General features: G+C 49.6%; 1 protein-coding gene across 2 annotated transcripts in view; it reads left to right on the forward strand.

Moving 5' to 3' along the window:
* Positions 1–945: 945 nt before the first annotated feature.
* Positions 946–19,562, forward strand: part of CPNE9 (copine family member 9) — a 33,113-nt gene continuing 14,496 nt past the window's right edge. The window contains exons 1-6 of one of the 2 annotated variants that reach the window (XM_083601939.1): positions 946–1,177; positions 1,311–1,374; positions 3,631–3,734; positions 4,989–5,093; positions 5,958–5,999; positions 9,290–9,365. In XM_083601939.1, the coding sequence (XP_083458065.1) occupies positions 1,074–1,177; positions 1,311–1,374; positions 3,631–3,734; positions 4,989–5,093; positions 5,958–5,999; positions 9,290–9,365 (495 nt within the window). In that variant the 5' untranslated portion in view covers positions 946–1,073. Of the gene's footprint in view, positions 1,178–1,310; positions 1,375–3,630; positions 3,735–4,988; positions 5,094–5,957; positions 6,000–7,488; positions 7,551–9,289; positions 9,366–19,562 lie in introns of those variants that run through there. The other variant, XM_083601940.1, reaches the window with a different exon arrangement.

Below are 19,562 nucleotides of genomic sequence, written 5' to 3' on the forward strand. Positions count from 1 at the left end.
GCCTCTGCATTACTCCCATCTCCCTCTATGTCTCCTCCACGCAAGGGGTCTTGATCCCGCTAATAAGGCTCATGCCAGAGATGGGGGAAACTACGGCCCTCCAGATTTTGGGGGACTCCTACTCCCAACAGATGGGACGCGGGTGGCACTGTGGGTTAAACCACAGAGCCTAGGACTTGCCGATCAGAAGGTTGGGAGTTCGGATCCCCGTGACAGGTGAGCTCCCGTTGCTTGGTCCATGCTCCTGCCAACCTAGCAGTTCAAAAGCACGTCAAAGTGCAAGTAGATAAATAGGTACCACTCCGGCGGGAAGGTAATCGGCGTTTCCGTGCGCTGCTCTGGTTCGCCAGAAGCGGCTTAGTCATGCTGGCCACATGACCCGGAAGCTGTACGCCAGCTCCCTCGGCCAATAAAGCAAGATGAGCGCCGCTACCCCAGAGTCGGCCACGACTGGACCTAATGGTCAGGGATCCCTTTACCTTTACCTTACTCCCAACATGTCCAGCCAGATGGTCAGTGGTCAAGGATGATGGAAGTCAGACTCAAACAACTAGGGATGTGGGGTGGTGGTGGTAATATAAGTGACTTTCCATATCATGCTACCCAAATGGCAGATTTTAGGTTAGGTGCTGGGGGTTCTTTGTCAATCTAATCTCCCTTTATCGCTTTTGTTTTCTAGTTCAGGGGTCAGGGGACTTGAATGTTCAGAAACAACCATGGTGGGCTCCTTGTTGTTCTGAAGCAATGCATTCTGGGAATTCTCTGGCACTGAGTGCGGAGGAGTTTTTTGTCTTGTGTTTTGCCAGCCACACACACAGAAAGTCACTTTATGAGGATTAGTTACATCTTAGCACCTTATTAAGAGCCTGTTATTCCTTTTAGTTAAGGTGATTACAGAGGGATTAAAATACGGGAATTAGCAGCACGGTAAAAGGCTGGGCCAAAAAGAGATCACTTTCACTTTGTTGCTGTATTTCAGGGGTATTTCAGCGATGAGGAACCTGGGGCCCTTTAGATAGGACTGGGCTCCAACTTCCATCAACCCCAGCCAGCATAGCCATTGGTCAAGGACAATGGGAGTTGTAGTCCAGCATCTGGGAGGGCTGCCGGTTCCCCATCCTTCTTGCAGCGCCAAAGAAGAGGCAGCCATCTTCTTGGCTGACAAGGCCTTGCACTTGTTGGTGGCTCAGAGTAATATTTGAACTTTCTCCCCTGAGTTCTGCCCAGTTACTCCAGTAACGTTACCACACAAGTGTCAGCAAAGCCAGCACGAACTAAACCTGTGTGTCTCTCTCTTTCTTTCCTTTTAGGGGGGTTCCGGGGAAGAAGTGTGGCACAATTGTGCTGTTCGCTGAGGAGCTCAGCAATTGCCGGGTGAGTTGCCTCCCAACGTTGCTGGGAACCGTAGTTTCTGCCTCACGAAGCTACCCTTCCTAGCACCTGTAGCAAACTACAGTTCCCAGAATTCTCTGAGGGGAAAGTCACGTCCTTTAAATGTATGTTGAATGCGGTTTAAACGTATAGCACGCATCTGCACTCACTGAATGCAGGAGGGCTTTCTTCAGAAATGTATAGGATTGCACTATAAATCAAATATGGCAGTGGACTACAACTCCCATCATCCCTAATCACTGGCTATGTCAGCTGGCTCCAGCAACATCTGGAAAGCCACCGGTTCCCTGTCTCTGTTTAAAAGGATGCTTTCTTCAATGGGCATAGATGACCGGCGAAGTGGCAGTTGAGGGGAGGCTTTGAGCACAACCCAAAATAAACCCTCTGTATGGATATAACCTTATTGTTATCCCCAACCGGCGATTTCACCAAGAACTGGTGACCAAGTGGTTCTCTGGGCTCAGGGCCAACATCTTGGGGCAACAACTGTCCAAAAAGGAAACGAGTCCAGGATTTTGCAGGCCTCTGATGACTGACCTGCGTCACCATTTCCCTCATTTTTGCTCTTAGCCCATGGGTAGGAAAACTAAGGCCTGGGGGCCGGATCCTGGGGGCCTTCTAAATCCGAACCCACGGACTCCCACAGTTCGGGAATCAGTGTGTTTTTACATTAGTAGAATGTATTCTTTTATTTAAAATGCACCTCTGGGTTATTTGTGGGCCCTGCCTGGTGTTTTTACATGAGTAGACTGTGTTCTTTTATTTAAAATGCATCTCCGGGTTATTTGTGGGGCATAGGAATTCATTCATATATTTTTTTCAAAATATAGTCCAGCCCCCCCACAAGCTCGGAGGGACAGTGGACTGGCCCCTGCTTAAAAAGTTTGTTGACCCCTGCCTTAGCCCCTTCTTAAATGCTGACCGCCACTTCAGTATGCTTCAGGTACATCACCTGACGCCTCCTTGATTTTAAGCTATAAAGCTTTCTTTCTGCTTTTTCCCCTGCCGTATCGGTTTCTTCTACCCACGAACTGTTCACTCTACAAACGCCCCTTGCACTAAGCTTGTCCTGCTGGCTCTGTCCTCACGCTACAGTAAGCCCACAACATACACAGGGGTTACCTTGCAGGGATCACACCTAAAGCCGAAACAGGCAGCGACTGTTTTGCACACATCCGACTGATGCGCGACTACTGACGCTTGGGTCCTTTGGGACCCGGAGGAGGGCACAAAGGGGGCAGCACTAGGTGGGTCGGGCTTATGCCCTTTTAAAATGGCACCTCCTATGCCCCTTTTAAAATGTGGGGTATTTTTGAGGAGGGGTTATTGGATTGTTGCTTTTGACAATATTATCTTCTGGTTTTATATTTTGATTTTGTCCTGTGAACCGTCCGCCCTGAGACCTCTGGGTATAGGGCGGTATATAAATTCAATTAAAAAATAAATATTATGTGCCCTGCGCCGACGTACACAGGGACCAGGAACAAACCTGCCCCCCACGCAGAGTCAAAACACATTGGGTTCAATGGCGGGTGGGATTGCTAAAGTCAGTTCCCTGAAAAACCCGGGCCTTTTCTGCCTGCTTTTTTTTTTTTTTTAAAGCCACATGTATAAAGCTGAATGCGCTCAAGTTAAATGTGCAAAACTTGCGGGCTAACTGTCCTGCCTCGCTACCGTCTTCCCACGCTGTTCTCGCCATTTCCTCCACACTTGCAGTGCTGTGCCCAGTAGAAGCGGGTGCATGAGAGCAAATGGGGGCACTGCTCCACCAACCTTCCTCTGCAGTGAGCCAGCCCCCGCCTACCAGCCTGCCTACTGGAAGAGGAGGGCGGGGACAAAACAATAATTAGTTGGCCCTGCCTACGATTGGCTGCGGCTGTGCCTCTCATGGGCTCTGGCGCCACCTGCTGTTGTCCTCCTGCCTTATGCTCTGCCAGTCCCATGGGCTATGCATATACAGTGGTACCTCGGGTTACATACGCTTCAGGTAACATACGCTTCAGGTTACAGACGCCGCTAACCCAGGTTAAGGACTTTGCTTCAGGATGAGAACAGAAATCGGGCTCTGGTGGCGCGGCGGCAGCAGGAGGCCCCATTAGCTAAAGTAGTGCTTCAGGTTAAGAACAGTTTCAGGTTAGGAACGGACCTCCGGAACGAATTAAGTACTTGACCAGAGGTACCACTGTATTAGTCCTGAGGATGTCCCCACTTTAATCTGATCCGGCTTTTCCCTTCCAGGACATTATCACCATGCAGCTGTGTGCGAACAAGCTGGACAAGAAGGATTTCTTTGGCAAATCCGACCCCTTCCTTGTTTTCTACCGCAGCAACGAGGATGGCACGTACGCAAGAAATACCTGACACCCGCCTTAACTGTAATGTTTGTGGCAGAGCCATTCCTTGATCCATAACACGAATTCCAGAACGCTCCGGGCTTGCAGTAGGCAGAGGGAGAGGGGAGTTCTGGAAGGACGAAGGTCTAGCCTGCGTGTAGCTGTTAAGCAAGGAAGGATCTCTAAAATATACCTCCTGCCTAATAAGAGTGGTCTGAGTCCAGGTTCTTATTTCCCAGGTCTCTGAGCACAACACATGTAGAATTGTAGCACTGGAAGGAACCCCAAAGGTCATCCAGTCCAACCCCCTGCAATGCAGCAAACTAAAACATCAGTTTCTGCGCTTTACTCATATTCCATTTGACATTGTGGCTCCATGTGCACTACATATTTAAAGCAGCATCATACCACTTCAAACAGTCAGGGCTCTCCCCCCCCCCTGCCCCAATGAATCCTGGGAACTGTAGTTTGTTAAGGGTGCTGAGAGTTGTCAGGAGGACCGCCCCCCCATGGTCCTCACAGAGCTACAGTTCCCTGAGTTATTCAAGAGCCAATCCCTCTTCCCAGTGAACTCTGAGAATTGTGGCTCTGGGAAGGGAAATGGGAGACTCTCGGCACCCTTAGCAAACTACAGTTCCCAGGATTCTCTGGGGGAAGCCGGGTGCTTTAGGAGCAAGTTATGGGCAGACACTCAGGCCATCACCAAAACACATGCTTTTTAATGCGTGTGTAGTAGAAAGGAAAATATTTAGATTTGCAGCTAAACTTGGCGTGCTGAGGTTTATAGTTTCTGCTTAGATGTACCGTATTTTTCGCTCTATAAGACGCACCAGACCACAAGATGCACCTAGTTTTTGGAGGAGGAATACAAGAAAAAATATATTCTGAATCTCAGAAGCCAGAACAGCAAGAGGGATCATGCGCAGTGAAAGCAGCAATCCCTCTTGCTGTTCTGGCTTCTGGGATAGCTGTGCAGCCTGCATTCGCTCCATAAGACGCACACACATTTACCCTTACATTTTAGGAGGGAAAAAGTGAGTCTTATAGAGCAAAAAATACTGTAGCTAAAAGTACAGGACCCTTGTGCTCATGAGATGAATCCCTAACGTATCGTAAGGCCTGCCCAAGTCATAACCCTTAACCATCCATATTTCCCGCCATGCCTATCTTGCCTTTTCGTTTCTGCCGCCATGCCCACAAACAGACACAGCAGCGCTTCCTGTTCTCCTGTGCCCATTGCCATGACCCTTTTCCTGGTTCCAGGTTCACCATCTGCCACAAGACGGAGGTCGTGAAGAACAACCTGAATCCCGTGTGGCAGCCATTTTCCATCCCTGTGCGGGCCCTGTGCAATGGGGACTATGACAGGTCAGAGTTTATATACTGTGCTGATAATTGTAAGGTTCTCACACACGTTGCGGGCCACACTACAAAAAATCTTCCTTCAAAATTGGGAAGTACAGTGCTACCTCGGTTTTCGAGCGTTTTAGAAGCCGAACATTTCAGTTTTTTCTAACACCAAAAACCTGGAAGTAATTGCTTCCATTTTTGAACACTTTTCGGAAGTCAAACAACTTCCGCTGCATTTTTTTTTTTTTAAAAGTCAATTGACTTTGCTGACCAACCTTTGCACCTCGGCTGTTGAACGTTTCGGAAGTCAAACAGTCTTCCGGACAAGCGAAGTACCACTGTATTCCCTGGAAACAATAAGGTACTTTGTTTTAGCACACAGAAAAATCCTGAAGCCATCTTGGCTGTCTTAGTGACCCCAGATATTTCCTCTGAGGTAGAAGGATGTGTCTTGAGGGGCGGGGCGGGGGTCTGTGACAATGGTTTCAGAAACTAGGGTATTTTTACCATTTCAAAAGAATGGCCCTGCAATCAGCAACCATTATCAGGTATCTTGACAAACAGGAGACAAGCCACACTTCAGAATCTCCACATAGGGAAGGCAGAGACATGGCCTGTAATTCTAAAGAGAGATTCTGTCCACTACTGTAGACAATACTAAGCTACATGCAGTATTGTTGGGTTAAGGCAGCGGTCTGTGTTCCTGTGTATGGCATCAGGTCTAGCTCCAAGGATTGAGCATTTCTGACAAAGGGCCTCACAGAGCACCCAAACAGATCAGAGGTTGTGGAAAAGTGTTTCGCACACACAAGCCCCGCAAGTCGGGGACCTTCTCAGAACCGTAATATTTCTTTCAGCCTTGGTTTGTCACTTGCATTCCAGGACGGTGAAGATTGACGTCTTTGACTGGGACCGGGATGGCAGGTGAGGAGGTGGTGGGGTCTGCATAGTTTCTAGAACATTCTCCAGTTCTGTGGGAGAACCAACCTATGGGTCACTTTGAGGATCAGTCACTCAAATCATGATATAAATCACATACGTGTGTGATTTCATAGTGCAGTCCTGTGCACATTTACTTGGAAATATTTTCTTTCTTCTTTGGCGATCACTCGTAGTCGAGTAAGATTGTCTTAACAGTGAGTAACACGGTCTTAACAGTGAGTCCGTAAGTGACTGTGGAGGCCAATTCTGGATCCACATGTCCTTCCACAGTGGGGACACAGGTTTCCAGGCGGGAGTTGATCATGGTGAGGGTTTGCCAAGCATGCCTTCCTCTTAGCACATTTCTCCCTTTCGTCTTGAGCTGAGCGTCTTCAAAGCCCATGACACCTTTGGCAAAGGCTGTTCTCCAACTGGAGCGCTCGCAGACAAGTGGAATTTGCTGCCAAGGAGTGTGGTGGAGTCTCCTTCTTTGGCGATCTTTAAGCAGAGGCTTGACAACCATATGTCAGGAGTGCTCTGATGGTGTTTCCTGCTTGGCAGGGGGTTGGACTCGATGGCCCTTGTGGTCTCTTCCAACTCTATGATTCTATGATTCTAAGTGTTTCCCAGTTGTCAGTGTTTATACTACTTTTTTTTTTTTTGCCTTGAGTCTTTAAACTTCTTTTGTTGTCCACCAGCATTACACTTTCCATTTTTAAGTTCGGAATAGAGTCGTTGTTTGGAAGACGGTAATCAGGCATCCAAACAACATGACCAGCCCAACAAAGTTGATGTTGAAGAATCATTTGCCTGGAAATATATCACGTTGAAGTCGCAGGGTTTACTCCCGAGTTACGTGTGTATAGGACTGCAGCTATTTAGGCTTTAATTAGTCTCTGCCAACCTGGCACCCTCCGGATGTTCAGGGCTATATTTCTCACCAGCCCCACATGCTGGCTGGGGCGTTAAGAGAGTCACAGTCCAGGTTGATGAACTCTGACTTTAATAATAAAAATAAAGAAGCAAGAGAAGAAAAATCCCAAACAACACCATTTTCAAAGTAATCGAGTTGTTCTCTGTTGAACTGAGGCTGGAAGTAGCAAGGAAGACTTGGCCAGGGCTAAGGGAGAACCATCCCAGGACATCTAATGTAGCAAATACGACATTATTAGCAAATAGGCACATAGGCCTAAAAGGTTTACAAGCTAGTGAGGAAAGCACTGTGCGAATAGAATAAAGAAACAGAGCACTTCAGAGCACTAGGGCCAGAAAAGAAGAGTTGCCCTGAAGCAACAGAAGGATCTGCCTCTGCGTTAGGGCTCCCTGAGAGCATCCTCTCTGCTCCTGTTTGCAGAAATATTTCCGCTCTTCCCCTTCCCGGCTTCCAAGGCCCTTTCAAAAACATTCGACCCAAAAGTGCTTTCAGCGCTCCCGTTTTGTGCAGTTCTTTACAAAAAAAAATAAAAAATCACAGCCTCTGTTTTCTTTCTAAATAGGGCCAGGATCCATGCATGAGAAAGGTGGCAGAGTGAACTGTACCACTTCTGGCTGCAGGTGGGAGATACCATTTCTAATGCTCCCCTGAAAGGAACCTGCAGTTTGTGGGGAGAGACAGAGAGAGGAGAGAGGTTTTAGCTCAGCACACTCCCTGCTGTGATTAATTCCCTGCTTGCAGGTTTCTGTTTCTGAATGCAGGAGAGCATTCAGAAACAGTTATCTCCTTCCTCGCCTGCTTTCTGGACTGGTACATTTTACCATCTCAATCTGCTGCAGCCTGGAGGGCACTAAGTTGGCCAAGGTTGTTCTGGTGTATATGTAGATCTATGACGCAGGGGTGCAGAACCTGTGGCCTGCTGCTGCTGCTGCTAGACTACCAGATCTCATCAACTCCAGCTAACATGGCCGTTTTGTCTGGGCCTGAGACGGCAGCTGAAGCCTAGCAGCCTTTCACAGAATCATAGCGCTGGACGGGACCACACGGATCATCTAGTCCAACCCCCTGCAATGCAGGAATCTTTTTGCCCAACACGGGGTTCGAACCCACAAGCCTGAGATTCAAGGCTCATAGGTATGCCACTCTTCTAGAAGAGCAAAGAGGATCTGGTGAGAACTGGAGTGGGTGAGGTAGCTGAGATTGTTTTGGGGAGTAGGAGCTCGATGCTTGGTGTTCTGGGATTATTATTATTATTACTGTTCAGGGAAGTTTTTAATATATGACATTTTAGTGTATTTTTGGTCTCTGTGGAAGCCGCCCAGAGTGGCTGGGGAAACCCAGCCAGATGGGCGGGGTACAAATAAATTATTATTATTATTATTATTATTATTATTATTATTATTATTATTACTACTACTACTACTACTACTACCCATCCTTCAGCCTAAGGTCCTAGGGCACGTTTCAGCATTGAAACTCAACATTGAAACATAATATAAAGGTAAAGGGATCCCTGACCATTAGGTCCAGTCATGACCGACTCTGGGGTTGCGGCGCTCATCTCGCTTTCTTGGCCGAGGGAGCCAGCGTACAGCTTCTGGGTCATGTGGCCAGCATGACTAAGCCGCTTCTGGTGAACCACAGCAGCGCACGGAAACGCCGTTTACCTTCCTGCCAGAGTGGTACCTATTTATCTGCTTGTACTTTGATGTGCTTTTGAACTGCTAGGTTGGTAGGAGCAGGGACCGAGCAACGGGAGCTCACCCCGTCGCGGGGATTCGAACCGCCAACCTTCTGATCGGCAAGTCCTAGGCTCTGTGGTTTAACCCACAGCGCCACCCGCGTCCCGAAACGCAATATAGAAACAATTTAAAACAACTTTCAGTTGCAGATTTTAGGTGGCTCCCCAAAATACGCACCTCATGGGTCAAAAGCCAGGGCAAAGAGATGCATATTCAGCAATCACAGGGGAAGCCGTATAATAAAGATGCCAGGATGTAGCATCTGTGGGGTGGGAGTTCCACCACTTAGGGGCTGCTACAGAGAATGCCCTCTCCAAGATTGCCCCACCTCAAGCTTCTGAAAGTGGAGGAACTACCAACAGGATTCCCTCTGCCCATCTTGGCACCCAAGAGGGTCTGTAGGAGAGGAGACAGACTTCCAGGTGTTTGGAGCCCGGGTCATTTAGGGCTTTGCACTGACTTGAGCACCTCGAACGGGGTGCTTGAATTGACAGCCAGCGCAGCTGTTTTAACACGGGAGTGCCTTTAAGCAGGTATGCTTAAATAGCTGAGCTCTGACATGAGTGTAAGACTGTGCCAGAACCGGCTAAACTGCTTCTTCCTCTTCGGCCCAACAGCCATGATTTTATCGGAGAGTTTGCCACAAGCTACAGAGAGCTCTCTCGTGCCCAGAACCAGTTCACCGTCTATGAGGTAAGCTTCTTTCAACTTAAATACTTAACACTGAGCAACGCTAGTTTTTGTGGTTTTGTTGTTGTTTTTTTGCATAGCTAGAGTTGTAACTTGAATCAACAGATTGTGTTTCTAGAGTGGAATCCTGTGAATATACCAGACTTGTAAGAGCTGTGAATGGTGTTGTTGTTATTTTGCAAAAACATCGTGTTTCTAGTTCTCATTGGTATGGGGGGAAAGCTCAAAAGAATGAAGGCCATGGTCTGGACTCGGTTTCCACTGTGGACTGTGGACTTTTTCAGGCTGTGTACACACTATACCTTTAAAACACACTCTTTCCCTCAAAGAATTCTGGGCACTGTAGTTTGCTAAGGATTGCTGGGAATTGTAACTCTGTGAGGAGTAAACTACAGGGCCCAGAATCCTTTGAGGGGGGAAACATGCTTTGAATGTGTTTTAAAGGAATAGGTGGTGCGCAGCCTTAGTTGCCAGCTTTTGAACTGGCCCCTGTCACTGTCCCTTTAATGGTGATTTGATCCACAACAATTAATAGGTGGGGGTCAGCAAACTTTTTCAGCAGGGGGCTGGTCCACTGTCCCTCAGACCTTGTGGTGGGCCAGACTATATTTTGGAGGGGGGAAATGAATGAATTCCTATGCCGCACAAATAACCCAGAGATGCATTTTAAATAAAAGCACACATTCTATTGATGTAAAAAAACACCAGGCAGGCCCCACAAATAACACAGAGATGCATTTTAAATAAAAGGACACATTCTACTCATGTAAAAACACACTGATTCCCGGACCGTCCGCAGGCCAGATTTAGAAGGCGATTGGGCCGGATCTGGCCCCCAGGCCTTAGGTTGCCTACCCATGGCTTTGGCTCTTTCCATGCTACAATAAGCTTCAGCACTTGATTTCTGCTGATCAGACTGATCAGCTGAAGGCAGAAGAGGGGCCGCAGCTGAGAGTCAGAGCACATACTTGTCATGCATAAGGCGCCAGGTTTAACCCTTGGCAACTACAGCAGGCAATAGGAAAGAACCCTGGAGAGCTTCTGCCATCCAAGTAGACAGTATTGGGCTAGGTAGATGTTATGTACTGAGTTGAATAGGATCCAAACTGCAGCAGTCTGATTGGTCCTAGAACAATAGGATGCAAAAGGCAGCAGTCTGATTGGTCCTAGAACAATAGGATTCAGAATGCAGCAGTCTGATTGGTCCTAGAACAATGCAGCAATATGATTGGTTGGCAGGAACCACCCAATCATGCTCCAGATAGAAGTGAATCCACAACCTGATTGGCTTACAGTAGAATTCCGGAATTAGCCAATCATGTGCAGCCCATTGTGTAAATAATGTATATAAAGCAGATACCTTGAGGGGACTTTCATTCATTCCTCCTCACCACTATGAGCTGAATAAAGAGCATGAAATCACTTTGCGACTCTGAGTATATTTCACTGGCGACGAGGATGGGATCCCGCTGAGCTGACTGCCACACACAGCACCGCAGCACCGCCACCTGCCGCACCGCTGCCTCGCACCGTGTATCCAGGCTTCAGCTCCGGGACACAAGGAACTCAGAATGGCAACCGACAGCAGCTTCTCGCCGTTCAACCCAGCATCTGGAGACTGGGAAGCATACGCCTCCCGTTTCACCTTCCTCCTAGAAGCCAAAGGGGTCACCGATGAAGAAGACGCCAAGAAGAGGGCAATATTCTTCAGCATCTGCGGAGAGGAGACGTTTGAAATCGCCCGGGCTCTCCTTGCACCCGAAGACGTCGCTACTGTTCCATACAAAACAATAATGGAACAGCTGAAGGGGCACTTTTCGCCACAGCCCTCTGTGGTGGCTCGTCGAAATGCCTTCTATGCAAAGCGGCAAGCCCCTGGGGAAACCATAACTGGGTTTGTGACCTCTCTCCGCCAAGCTGCCCGGTTCTGCAACTTCTCAGAGCTGGAGAACATGCTTCGTGACCGCCTCGTCGGTGGCCTGAAGGATGAGAAGCTGCAACGACGCCTCTACGCTAAGAAGGACCTAACGTTCCAGGTCGCTCTGGAGGAGGCCCTGGCAACGGAAGCTGCCGAGAGGTCGACGCAAGAGGCACGGCCGAGCCAGCCGTCCCAACCGAGGGTCCACCACGAAGACCTCACAGACGACTCAGGATCCAACAGGGAGGAGGTGCACCAAGTACAGCAGCGCACTCAAGCAGCCCACATACCACAGCTGCCTCGACGAGAAGCAGGGAACTGCGCAAGCTGTGGAGACAGTCACGAGAGGAGGACCTGCCGTTTCCGCAACGCAGAGTGCAGGCAGTGCAGAAAATTGGGACACATCGCCCGGGTGTGTCGAGCTCGGCCCACCCGACGCCAGGCATCAGATGACCAATCCAAGAGCCCCAGGTCCCGGGGCCCAACACACCAAGGCAACTCGACGGAGCTCACGGACTTCCAGGTATACCAGTTGCCCCACCCCAACGTAGAGAAAATTTATGTAGAGGTACAGATAGAGGGGGCCCCATGCCGCATGGAGCTTGACACGGGTTCAACTCTATCCATAATCTCGGCAAGGACCTTAAGGAAACTGTGTCCTACTGGGGGTCCCAAACTCAGGCCGGCCCCATTCACCCTCCGGGACTTCCAGAAACGTAAGGTCCCCACAATGGGGGTGGGGACCTTCAGGGTGCAATACCGAGGGCGGACGCGGCAACTGGACTTGCTTGTGGTCAAGGGCCCCTACATTAGCTTACTGGGATTGGCATGGTTTGGACCACTGGGGCTAGCCGTCACCGGGGTGAACCACACTACCTTACAAGTGGACGTGGACGCCATATGCAAGGAATTTCCGGGGGTTTTTGATGGGAAATTGGGACAGTATACGGGCCCCCCCATTGCTCTACAGCTTGACCCCGCAGTACGACCAGTCAGGCTCAAGGCCCGCCGGGTCCCGTTCGCCCTGAAACCCCGTATAGACGAGGAATTGGACCGACTCGTGGAGCAAGGAGTGCTGGAGCCGGTGCCTAATGCCCCCTGGGAAACCCCAATCGTCACACCCGTCAAGCCGAATGGTTCGGTCCGCATCTGCGCAGACTACAAATGTACCATAAACAAGGCCCTCACGGCCCATGCATACCCAGTGCCAGTGGTCAGCCATGTCCTTGCCACCCTGGCTGGGTCGAAAATTTTTGGCAAGCTGGACTTGGCCCAAGCATATCAACAACTGCCAGTAGATGAGGCCACAGCAGAGGCACAGACGATTGTGACGCACAGAGGAGCGTTCAGGGTAAAGCGGCTGCAATTCGGTGTCAGCGTGGCACCAGGCATATTCCAGAATCTAATGGACTCTCTCCTTAAAGGGATTCCTGGCGTCACCCCCTTCTTCGATGATGTGTTGATTGCCGGGCCCACACCAGAGGAGTTTGAGGACCGCCTCCGCACCGTTCTGCACCGTTTCCAGACGGCGGGTCTCAAGGTGAAGCGGGAAAAATGTCTACTAGGAGTGCCTCAGGTGGACTTTCTGGGATTTATGGTGGACGCAGAAGGGGTCCACCCGACTGGGGACAAGGTACGGGCCATTTGTGATGCCCCAGCGCCCAAGAACAAGACTGAACTTCAGGCCTTCTTGGGACTATTGAACTTTTACCATTCCTTCCTTCCCCACAAGGCGGCGGTAGCGGAGCCCCTACACAGACTCCTGGACAAGCGGGCCCCTTGGGTGTGGGGCCAGCGCCAGGAGGCCGCATTCCAGGCAGTCAAGGACTTGCTTGTCTCAAACTCGGTCTTGGCACACTTCGACGAGAGGCTGCCGGTGGTGCTAGCATGCGACGCCTCACCCTATGGCATTGGCGCTGTCCTGGGACACCAACTCCCGGATGGAAGAGAGGTACCGGTGGCATACTTTTCCCAGACACTCAACGCAACCGAGCGGAACTACTCGCAAATCGACAAGGAGGGTCTGGCAATCGTGAAGGGAGTAAAAAAATTCCATGATTTCTTGTACGGGCGGCCCTTCACCGTGGTGACTGACCACAAGCCCTTGCTTGGCTTGTTTGCCTCCGAAAAGCAGACCCCCCAAGTGCTGTCTCCTCGTGTCCTCAGGTGGTCAATTTTCCTTGCCAGCTACCAGTATGCACTGATTCACCGCCCTGGGAAGGCGATGGGCCATGCGGACGCCCTCAGCAGGCTACCACTACCGGAAACAGGCCCTGACCCAGCACCTGCACAAGAGGTTATGAGCCTGGAGCTGCTTCCCGACCGCCCCATTCAGGCACAAGAAGTTGCACACCATTCCAAGAAAGATAGGGTCATCTCCCGGGTCCTGGACTGGGTGTGGAGGGGATGGCCCAGCAGCAGCCCCGGGCCAGAATTTGCCGGCTACACAACCCGCAAACATGAACTGTCGGCCCACAAGGGGTGCCTGTTATGGGGAAGCAGGGTCGTTGTTCCCCAGCCCCTCCGCAAAAGGGTCCTCACAGCCCTACACGAGACACACCCAGGGGTAGTAAGAATGAAGGCCCTTGCCAGGAGTTATGTGTGGTGGCCGGGGATCGACGGAGAGATAGAGGCCTGGGTCAAACACTGCCAGGCCTGCCAAGAATCCCGCCCAGATCCCCCAAGGGCCCCAGTCCAGTCCTGGGAGTCCGCCCGAGCACCATGGTCACGCCTGCATGTGGACTTCGCTGGCCCCTTTCAGGGGAAAACATTCTTCATAGTGGTGGACTCCTACACCAAATGGCTGGAAGTCGCACTGGTACCGTCCACTTCTACGTCCGCAGCCATCCGGGTACTACGCAGGCTGTTTGCAACCCACGGGCTCCCTGACACTCTCGTCTCAGACAACGGGACTGCATTTACGTCAGGAGAATTCCAAACCTTCACAGCGCAGAACGCCATCCGCCACATCCGTTCGGCGCCATTCCACCCTGCCACCAATGGCCAAGCAGAACGCATGGTGCGGACCACCAAGGACACCCTTCGCCGCATGACGCAAGGGGATTGGGAGTACCGCCTTGCCACATTCCTCCTAGCACAACACAGCACCCCCAGCTCAACGACTGGCCGGAGCCCCGCTGAACTACTAATGGGTCGGCGCCTTGCAATCAGATTGGACCGCCTTCACCCCGATAGAGCTCAGGATGAGGTAGTGGTGGGGGAAGGCAGGAACCCCCGGACCTTCGAGGCCCAGGACCCAGTGTACGCAAAGAATTTTGGGGCAGGCCCAGCATGGGTACCCGCCACAGTCACCAGGGTCACTGGTCCCGTGTCGTACGAGGTGCTAACGGATGGGGGGCAATGCTGGCGCCGCCACTGCGACCAGTTACGGCGACGATTCCCGGGAGAAAACCAGGAAAGGTCAGAGGAGTCCCAAGGGAACAGAGGGGCAGTGAGGCCCATAGAGCAGGAGGGGCCAGCAGGAGAGGCAGAATCAGTAAATACAGAGAGGACCCGCGAGGCCGAAAGGACACCGGAACCAGAACCACGACTGAGCGAGCCGGTTGCACCAGACCAAACAGGCCCATCACAGCCAGCATCCTTGGAACATGAGCCAGAACCTGAACCCCGGACCAGGGAACACCCCAGGCCGCAACGCACACGTAGGCCACCGGCGTACCTCAAGGACTATGAATGCGACCTCCCGGGCAGGACTGGAACTTAGAGGGGAGGGGTGTTATGTACTGAGTTGAATAGGATCCAAACTGCAGCAGTCTGATTGGTCCTAGAACAATAGGATGCAAAAGGCAGCAGTCTGATTGGTCCTAGAACAATAGGATTCAGAATGCAGCAGTCTGATTGGTCCTAGAACAATGCAGCAATATGATTGGTTGGCAGGAACCACCCAATCATGCTCCAGATAGAAGTGAATCCACAACCTGATTGGCTTACAGTAGAATTCCGGAATTAGCCAATCATGTGCAGCCCATTGTGTAAATAATGTATATAAAGCAGATACCTTGAGGGGACTTTCATTCATTCCTCCTCACCACTATGAGCTGAATAAAGAGCATGAAATCACTTTGCGACTCTGAGTATATTTCAGTAGACAAATAGTCTGACCCGGTATAAAGCACGTTCTTAGGAGCAGACTGGACTGCATTTGGAAGCTGACTTGCATTGAGTCAGACCGTTGGTCCATCAATCTAGCTCAATACTGTCTACACTGACTGGCAGCAGCTCTCTGGCCCTAAAGGTGCAGACACTCCCAGCCATGCATGGAGATGCAGGGAATCAAACCTGGGAAGTTCTGTGTGCAACGCAGGTGCTTTACCCCTGAGCTCTTAGATGTTTCTTTTCTTTTCTGGCCAGTTGGCAACCCAGTCATTACTCCCCAGCCACTGCTTAATGGTTTCCAATATCTCAGTTCCCATTATTCCTCCCCCGCCCTAACTGTTTTGTATTGAGAACAAACCACGTACATACCCACCCTAGATGATGCTGTCTCAATAAGTATTATTACCACTTTGGGTGATGTTGCACAGTTTGCGCCTGCAGTTTAATAAAATCCAGCATCTCTGATCTGTCAGAGGGAATAAATAATCATCCTGAATCTTCTCACAGCGAACTTCAGCTTGCGGCATTATGAGAAATAGGGGGGGCATTCGGGGCTGGCGTAATTGGAGCCGGGAGGCGGGGTACTGTTAAGTTGTGTGTTCGGTCCCATCCTCATCGCCAGTGTTAAGTTGTGGGTGAACATATCAGACGACACAGCGATTCTTCAAACAGCTCTTGATTATTCACAGGTCAAAACAGAACAGAACTGAAGGGTTCAGCCAGCCTGCTTATATAGAGCTCCGCTAGAACGCAACAGTAACCACTTTCTGTAACTATCCAATCACTGAACGTCACTTTCAATCCCTTATTTGCATATGTGGACCTGAGTGAAAACTATCTACAGTATCCCCCTGCTGGCCCAGGGTGAGAACTTCAGTACATTACAGATACCAAACAAGATTTCTTTGGGATGCCTTGGCAGGCAAACTCTGCGCATGCTCAGAGTTGCTTCGGATAATATATTTAGCATGCAGCCATGTTGCACGGTAAAAGTTGCTAAAAAAGTTACCATTGTGTTCAATAATATACAGTCGTACCTTGGAAATCGAACGGAATCCATTCCGGAAGTCCGTTCGACTTCCAAAACCAAAGTGCGGCTTCTGATTGGCTGCAGGAAGTTCCTGCAGCCAATCGGAAGCCGCGGAAGTCCCATCGGACATTCAGGTTCCAAAGAACATTCGTAAACACTCACTTCCAGGTTTGCAGCATTCGGAAGCCAAAACATCCGAGTACCAAGGTGTTAGGGATCCAAAGTCTGACTGTATATGGATGTGTGAAGGAAAGAATTTTCCCCACAGCTGCTGCTCCCCACCCCAAAATGCCGCTTGCCCATCCCAATCCCTGGCACTCTCCCAATTTTGTTGGGCTCCATCTCCCATCAGCCCCAGCCAGAATGGTCAGGGATGATGGGAACTGTAGTCCAAAACATCTGGAGGGCACCAGGTTGGGGGAAAGCCATAGCTCAGCTGGCAGAGCATCAGGTTTGAATGCAAAAGGTTCCAGGTTCAGTCTCTGGCTGAGAAAGACTTCTCTGGAGAGCAACTGGCCGTCAGTGTGTTCTGTTTATTTATTTCCTATCCCACCCTTCCTCTATAAGGAGCTCAAGGTGATCTACACGGTTCCCTTTCTTATTTCATCCTCGCAACAACCCTGTGAGGTAGGTTAGGATGAGAAACGGTAGCTGGCTCAAGCTCACAGGGAGCGTTGTGGCTGAGCGGGGATTCGAACCCTGCTCTCCCAGGTCTTAGTCCAGCACTCTAACCACTGCACCATGCTGGTTCTCAACACTGAACTACTGTAGATCAGGGGTCAGCAACCTAAGGTCTGTGGGCCGGAAGCAGCTGGCGGAGGTCATTTGACCGGCCCACAAGCCGCCCCAAACTGAGCTGCCTGCTCTCGCGCTGCGCTAAACTGGCGCATTGTGGTGCAGGGACTCACTTCCGCAGCACCGGAAATCACATCTGCGCATGCGCAAATGCTGGAAATCACGGGCATGTGCAGAATCCTGCCCACAGAGGGATCTCTGTGGGACCGTTCTGGCCCAGGCAAGATAAACCTTGCAAAGCCCTGAACTAGATAGTCGCAGGGTCTGTAAGGCGGCAGCCAAGAAGGTGGGTTGGCTAGTGACTGTGGGGGAGCCATGCTGGAGTGTGTCTTTCCTTGAATCAGGGCCCCGGCGTCTGGAACTGCTTCCGCATATAAACTCTTTGCAGGGCGGCAGCTCTCCGCTTGGGGCAATCTGAAATGGCCAACGGATAGATCTGTGGTACCCACTCCGTTACTGAGACAAAAAGTGTTATGTACTGAAGTTCTCACCCTGGGCCAGCAGGGGGATACTGTAGATAGTTATGCAAATAAGGGATCGAAAGTGACGTTCAGTGATTGGATAGTTTTAGAAAATGGTTACAGTTACGTTGTACTGGAGCTCTATATAAGCAGGCTGACTGAACCCTTCAGTTCAGTTCTGTTCTGGCCTGTGAATAAACAAGAGCTGTTTGAAGAATCGCTGTGTCGTCTGATATGTTCACCCACAACGTAACAAAAAGTACGGGCACAGGGGGCATGGAGGAGATCCTTCATGAACTCCACAAGGCCCGCCCCTGACTCTCGCCAGATTTAGCCCAATCATCCTGCCTCATGTAGCATTCTTAAAATGGTAGCTGAGTGGGGCGTCTGCCTGTATTCCTAGCCCCGGTCTGGGGTCTCACGGTGTATTTTGCCACACAAACAGAAGAGGGTCGGGAAAGCTGCCGGCCAGCCCCCCAGAAGGAAACGCATTACAATCAGTATTGCGCTGCAATCTAGATAATTGCCCTAGACAGGAATTTAAAGCAAAAAACGGTTGCGGCAGAAAAGTGACTGGATCTGAGAGGACGTGCTGGTCTCATCTCTCTCTCTTTTTCTTTCGCTGGCAAACCAGACCCACAGGATCACTTTTGATTTCTAGTAGTGGCTTTGTCTATTAAAAAGGAATGAGACAAATCCCCTATGATTGATTGCCAGCATGATTTAGAATAATGAAGGTGGATGAAGGATGTCAGGCAGGAAGGGGACTGTCGACTCTGTTGCTAAAGTGTTGGGTCGAATTGTAAATGAGCAGGAGCCTTTTTTGTTTTTGTTTTTGTTGGTAGTGAGAGTTACAGCAAAAGTTCTGCAGTTATTCTCCTTGCAAAAGATACAGGATACCGCATAGGATCAGATGCTGCAACAGACACTGCACTCTTCTTACTCTGTTTTCATTATATTTTGAGTGATGTTATTATTATTATTATTATTATTATTATTATTATTATTATTATTATTATTTGATTTGTCAATAGCTTTTGGATAAGCAATAAAGGTTTGATTTGATTTTGAGTTATAGATCGCTTTACATACAAGATCCCCAAAGAGATGTGATGTTCAGAATCTCTCGGGTAACCCGGAAAAACACGTTTGCTTTCCCTTAAGTCAGGCATAGGCAACCTCAGCACTTCAGGTGTTTTGGGACTACAACTCCCATGATCCCTAGCTAACAGGACCAGTGGTCAGGGATGATGGGAATTGTAGTCCCAAAAACATCTGGAGGGCTGAGGTTGCCTATGCCTGACTTAAGTGAAACTACAAGCAAACTTTGGGCCATACCCCAGTTGCTTCTGTCCCAGCTATCTAGTTTGGAACTGATATCCTTCCTTTGGGCCTCATTCTCTCTCTCCATCCCTCAAAGAAGCCATTGTAACACCCATCATCTGCCCTGCTTCTTACTAAAGTTTCTTGTTGCTAGACAGGACTAATTTTTAATAGAAATTATGGAAAAATATTGATCAAGGGGACAGATCTTCTTCCATACTACTTTATATTTTTAAGGGGAGAAAATCTCAAAGCAGTTTACAACCTACATTAAAACAGCAAATAAAACAATCCAGAATAAAACCTTACTGAAGAAAGCTGAATACAAAGTATACATTTAAATACAATTAACATTCATTCAAACATTATTAACAGGAAACTAAAATATTATCCTAAACGTTTTTTTTAAAAAAAAAACACTACTGCAGAACGCACGTTTAGCAGAGCAAAGTTAACAAAAGAATTATCTTAAACAGTTCCAAAATAAAGCATCACTAAGTGAAGTCAAATATAAAACAGCATAACTAGTAAAAGAATAAAATATTCTCATAAGCACA

This window comes from Podarcis filfolensis (genome assembly GCF_964270895.1).
Source record: "Podarcis filfolensis genome assembly, chromosome: 2".
NCBI lineage: Eukaryota > Metazoa > Chordata > Lepidosauria > Squamata > Lacertidae > Podarcis > Podarcis filfolensis.